Here is a 6,336-nt window from a genome sequence, read left to right on the forward strand (position 1 = left end):
GTGTGTGTGTGTGTGTGTGTGTGTGTGTGTGTGTGTGTGTTTGAATATTAGCCCTGGTGATCGTATCACAGTACTGGATGACTCCAATGAAGAGTGGTGGAGGGTGAGTTTTTTTTCTTCAATTCAATTCAATTTTTATGTATAGTATCAAATCATAATAAGAGTTATCTCAAGACACTTTACAGATAGAGTAGGTCTAGACCACAGTATCATTTACAAGGACCAACAATTCCAACAATTCCCCCAAAAGCAAGCAGTTAGTGCAACAATGGTGAGGAAAAACTTTCTTTCAGGCAGAAACTTCGGACAGTGGGCGGTTGTCTGCTGGTGCCGGTTTGGGGTACGATGTACAGTGACAATTAAGATACTGGAACTATGACTAGAAATAGTAGTTGTAGTAGTTCATGGCGTTGCAGGGCACTGCAGGTGAGCAAGGCACTGAGCAGGACCACGGCGACAGCTGCAACCATGATTTAGCTGCCATACTAATCTAAGGAAAACTGTGAGGCAAAAAAAAACATAAGGTGTCCTGGGAATAAGCTCCCCAGAGCTAAGTTAGTAACAAGCATCTCTGGGGCATGAGTGTACACTGACTGGAAAGAGAGAGGAGCTTAGTGCGTCAAAGGAAGTTCCCCGGCAGTCTAAAACTTTAACAGCATAACTACGAACTGGTCCAAGAAAAACCTGAACCAGCTCAATGAGGGTTGGTAATTCTGGATCATTCTGACGACTATGAGGAGAAGAAGAGAAGAGATTTCATTTAAACCCTTTAAATGTGCTGTTTCAGTTTTAGTTGTGTCCCTTTTTTTGTTCTTCTTTTCTGTGGAGAATGACCTCAAATTCTGTTCATTCTCTATTTCAGGGAAAGATGGGGGACAAGTCGGGCTACTTCCCCACCAACTACCTCATAAAAGTGCGTGCATCAGAACGAGTTTTTAAGGTGTTACGTTCCTTCGTAGGGAACAGAGAGATGGGACAAATCACGCTGAAGAAAGATCAGGTAACTGCACTAATGTCTATTTGCGTGTTTTACAAAACTTGTTTTACTGACAAAATAACAGTTACAACGATTGTAGTACCAACACATACAGTACAATTGGTGCATGGTGAATCAATTCATCTGCTGTCGTCACCCTGTGTTTCAGATTGTTGTGAAGAAAGGAGACGAGAAAGGCGGCTACTTGAAGGTCAGCACTGGACGCAAGCTGGGCTACTTCCCTGCTGATCTGCTGGAGGAGATCACTGTGACATAAAAAGCACGACATGCAACGAAAAGCCTGCAACACCCTTGTGTGGTGTTCATATTTTTGTTACACAGCCAATGTTCCCGGGTCTGGTGGACCCACCACATTATTAGGCTTTTAAATCAATACAGCCACAACAATTTAGGTAAAAATACTTCACAGAAGTTTACTTTAGCTCAATTACCAATGATATATACATCATTTATGGTTCATATTTGTCATTTACCCCTGTGAGATCACATATTATCAGTTTCGTTTTTTGTTAGAAATCAAAGAAATTCAGTTATAAAAAAGGTTACAAAAAAATAGAAATGAGATTTTTACTCATTATTGGTGCTTATTTCTTAGAACTTAATAAGAACAGGTGAAAGTGCTTTCAAGTTAACAATTGTGTAACTTTGTGTGAGAATAGCAGGTGCAGAAATCCAACATAGTTTCATTGCACCTACATTTAAGTACACTCAGGTCCAGTTGACCCGAACATCTCAAATGTAATAGTGATGGGTAGGGGGGTGGCCTGTGTGCAGTTATTGAAAACAAGTTTTTTTTATGTTCTTCACAGAAATAAGGCCAGGCCAATGAGTTTGAGTTAGAAGAAATAACAAAGAGCATAATTTTTCTTTTAGCAAAGATTGAAAACGGGTCCCATAGACCCGAACACCACAAAAAGGTTAAACAGTCGCAAAAATTGGATACATCACTGTTCAGAAGATCCTCCTGATATTTTCTATATTTGTTACATAAAAGAAAATATCAAAATGAGCTCTTTGTACCTGTCACAGCAGAAATTTATTTGTGATGTATCTGTGACTTTGACACAAAATGAAGAATGACAAAGGAGAGAATAATGATTCATATGCACATTAAAATATTTGTAAGAGGCAATCAGGTGATGTTCTGGCTTTGTTGTGACTAGTATGGCAAAACAAAGGTCAGATCCTTTGCGTTACTACAGAGATTACAAAGACTAGCATAAAGGAGAACCATTGAGACAACCTGCAGAGCTTTTGAAAGGTCATAAATGAATGTATTGTAGATATGAAGGCAGACATTCTCGATGTAAGATTCAACAATACATTTCTGAATAAATTTGAGAAAGTGGACAAAGAGAGTTTATGTTACATCCTACAGCATATTATTGCCCTTCATTGTACTTTCAGGCTAATGAACCAATTCAACTGCTCATTTAGGTAGGACTCAATTCAAACAATTTGCATGGTTAGAATTTATCCGTTTTAAAAACACAAGTATTTTAATGATAATTATTATTGTCTTGTTTGCTGCCATTTTCAAGGCTCTCTAGGTACTTTATAGGTACTTATTAATACTATAGGGTACAAAGCCACCACTTTCATGAGTTTACAGAAACCTGTGTTTCCCCCAAATGATACAGCAAAAGATCCATGCTGATAATTTCACCCACACTTTCAGTGATTGTCTGGGTTGTTGGCTGATTTGGTCAATCAAGGGTTTAAGATTTGAAACTCAGGGAAACAAGTGGTGCAGTAAGCCAAGGCAGGAGGGGAAGGGTTTGGCTGATCTTCTGCTCCTATGAGTGCAACAAATGCCTGCCACACTGCAATGTCTGTAATGCATATGGTTGTGCAAAGTAGGCCACTGGTGGTTAGATGTCCTAAATCCTTACCTCTGTTCAGAAACTCTTTTGCATGAGTTGCACCTCAGTTTGCAAGGTAATACAATTTTAAACAAGGACGCAGGCTATCTCAGCGGGTCGACATGCTCTCCTTCTGGTCTACTTAAACCTGTCCATGTGTTATTTCCATTTAGCATATAAGCCTCCTCCTCGTCGTAGCCTACACTGGATGAACGGGTTGGATGCCACTTGAATGTCAGTGATGTAAAAAATAAATGCATGGACAGTAAAAACAAACTCTTGCAGTCTGATAGGGCCAGATATTGAGCAGTTCCCTGTAGCAGTTTCCCGTAGATTTTATTCTGCTGGTGTGTTGCTGCCCCTCACAGGTAACTTGGTGAGATTCAGCTGCTCAACTCGGATCCCTGTCACAGACCACACAGTCATGGTTAGTCAACAATTACTGGTCTGGGTAAGTGTGTTCAAATCACAGGCATAATTTTTAGGGGTGGATGCCCCACCCCCACAAAATATATATTATTATTTCCTTTACATAATAAAGGCATTTGAACCATAATTTGATGCAGAAAAGTCAGAAATTGTTGCAGAAAAATTCACCAGATTGCCCAAAAAAATATTTGTGTAATATGTGGAGATCTCAACCCCCCCAATGTTGACTTGATCTAAATTGAGAGAATATCCGATACTTAAATTCCATGTGGTCTAGCTAGGTTGGTGTATTTTTTTCTACAATCTGTAGATAAACCACAGTGCTCAGTTGGGTTCATATAATCCTATTGCAGTAAATGTAACTGGTAATGTTTTTTAAATCGCTTCTGGAATAAAAAAAAAAACATATATATATTTTGCTTTCGCCAAACATTATTTAACTGTTTGCTTTCACCAAAATTGGAATAGTGTTCATTAATTTTCTTCTGCTTAGAAGCATCAAGAGAGTAGGCCTAAACCTTTCAGGCCTCAGGCCTGGGTAAATGGGTTGTATTGTGAGAATATCAGATATTTATCTGTCAGAAACCTTTTAGTGTTCCTTTCCACGGAAATCTTCAGTAGCACAAAGATGCAATACCAGAGGCTGCACTTTTAGGATCGCGTTTCTAGGATTGCGTTTCTAGGACCCTAGTTTTTCACGACTGCTGAAGTGGGTGACCAAATGGTCAGGACTTGTTACGCCGTAAGATGTTTAAATCTGAGCATGCGCAATTCAAATCTGCGCTTGACTTACATCGGGGAGTGACAGTAGTATTGTATTGACAATTTCTATTGCAAGGTGGACGAGCAACACGTCAGGCAGTGTGTGAGTAGCCTACCGATTGTGAATAATACTATTTTTATTTGTGCAAAGCTAACGTTACAACTCTGGTGTCTTGAATTGGACAACAAACTTAAAGTTAGCTAGCTAGCCAAAGTGTGAGGAAGTTAACTAACGTTTAGACTACTTTTGATGATCCTAAAGGCCCTTCAAATATTCGTCTGTTGATGTTAGCTTATGTTAGCTTGCTAACATAAGCCTAACTTATTTGTTTATTTGTTTTATGAGACTGTGTTCTTTTTTTACACAATGTCATGAAATCTTCATCAACTATTTACTAATATGATTTAATACCCTAATTAGGAAGTAGTAATGTTATTGAATGCATCTTGAGTGTTTCTAATAAGCCATCAGTGATTATGTTGTCTATTTATTTTAGTGAAGAGGAGGAAATTAGTAACGTTAGCGGAATTAATTGAATTGAGGAAAGAAGGAAGACTTTTCAGTTGGTACTTCACAATTTGGGGTTTCAACATTGACAGGTCAGGAAAAGTCAAATGTCAATAACATGTCATTTCTATTTGTTTCTTGCATCTCTCTGTCTCTCTCTCTCTCTCTCTCTCTTTCATTGCAGGAATCATTGAGAACCGTCATCCTCCCCTGTTTGTGTCATGCATGCTCACTCGGTCATCAGAACACCTTATTTGAATCTTTTAGACTTGTTTGCTTTTTCTTTTTACTTCAAAATGCAGCCTCCAGTACTGTAGGAACATAGTATTGGTCCAGTCTGAGAACTTCAACTAAGAATTTAGTGATATAATGATTTATTAAGCACTTAACCTACAAGACCAGTATGACTTCCATTCCATGCTTCCATTAGATGACGCTGCACTCTGTGGAGACAACACGCATCATTTCATTCAAGATTGGCCAGTTAAAAATCAATTTGATAATACATTTAAATTTTTTCTATTAGACAGAATACATTATTTCATCAGTGTATTTAAAACTGTGGTACAATGTGAAAACACTCACACTTGTCAATTATTACCAGAGACAGTTAAAGAAATGGACCAACAGATCCTGTTGTTCTGGACGAAGACCAGCGAAGGACATTTAAAATGCACTTTTCCGGTGATGGCAAGGCATTACTGCGCAACCTCCAACAGACACAGCTTGACAAAATAGATGTGACCTGAGCAACCTGTCTGAAAGTTGTAAGTCTTCTGGTAGCTGTGCCAAGAGAAATCTCAATCATTCCCAATCAGCAGCGACGGAGAGCGTAGGTATACAGTATGTTAGGAGATAACATAGACACAAGCTAATTATTGCTAACTAACATGCTAGTTGACGTTAGTAATTAAACCCAAACAACTGATGTTAGTCGAAACTTTCTGCAAACTTCTCCTGACAATACAGTGATTTGTGCGACAGCAAGTTGCTTGGTTTTTACACAATTGTTAGCCTATTTTTACAAAAACATCTCCTACGGAGCCATGACATGAGGTACAAGGTAATGTAATAAATAACCTTTATTTCTAAAGGTCATTTAGAATTAAACAACGGACAAATAGAGTCCTTAAACGCATCAGATGCCAAGTTATTCTCTGTCAAAGTGACGTCAAAATGAATTGCAGTGAATGGGATGCTAACAGCGGGTGATGGCTTCGTAGCATTAAAATGGCGCCGTAGGAGCTACGCTTAGAGAGGAGAGGCTTACCCCCTTGATTATTACACATGAAGCATAGCCTAATAAGCTGCTAGCTAGCTTAATATGGGGTTCCATTAGTGCAAAAATTGAGTCAAAATCCTTTCTGTCTATGTCTATGTGTCAATGTCTATGTCTTTAAATTGTTAGTTAATTGAACAAGGGAGAGCATTAAATGTAATGGTTTCTGTGGATCGCATTTTTTATTAAAGATAACGTGTCTGGTTGGTTAATATAGGCTACTTGCAGCATTTGTTGGCTTCAAATTTTGCTGATAGGCTGACGCACTGGCAGAATCTCACCAGACTTGTCACTGATTTTTACATTTCCCGGAGAGAGCCCTTGTCATTTTGTCAGCCTCCCTGTGGCTACAGTATGCGGGGAGGGCTGTCAAACTGTGCCCGCCTGAGAGCGCCTTTCCCCGGGTTGATGAGTCATAATAAGGGCCGGCCAGGTGGTGAAATATGAGCAGGGAGGGCTGTTTGTGTGTGTGTGTGTGTGTGTGTGTGTGTGTGTGTGT

The 6,336-nt window shown here is 39.1% G+C and overlaps 1 protein-coding gene across 3 annotated transcripts in view; it reads left to right on the forward strand.

The window, feature by feature from the left end:
* The window catches only part of stac3 (SH3 and cysteine rich domain 3), a 6,818-nt gene extending 4,686 nt beyond the window's left edge, over positions 1–2,132 (forward strand). For 2 of the 3 annotated variants that reach the window (XM_032521093.1, XM_032521091.1), the window contains exons 11-13: positions 52–103; positions 863–1,000; positions 1,146–2,132. In XM_032521093.1, the coding sequence (XP_032376984.1) occupies positions 52–103; positions 863–1,000; positions 1,146–1,253 (298 nt within the window). In that variant the 3' untranslated portion in view covers positions 1,254–2,132. The remainder of the gene's footprint in view (positions 1–51; positions 104–862; positions 1,001–1,145) is intronic. The other variant, XM_032521092.1, reaches the window with a different exon arrangement.
* The last annotated feature ends 4,204 nt before the right edge of the window (positions 2,133–6,336 follow it).

This window comes from Etheostoma spectabile, chromosome 7 (assembly GCF_008692095.1).
Source record: "Etheostoma spectabile isolate EspeVRDwgs_2016 chromosome 7, UIUC_Espe_1.0, whole genome shotgun sequence".
In the NCBI taxonomy this organism is placed as follows: domain Eukaryota; kingdom Metazoa; phylum Chordata; class Actinopteri; order Perciformes; family Percidae; genus Etheostoma; species Etheostoma spectabile.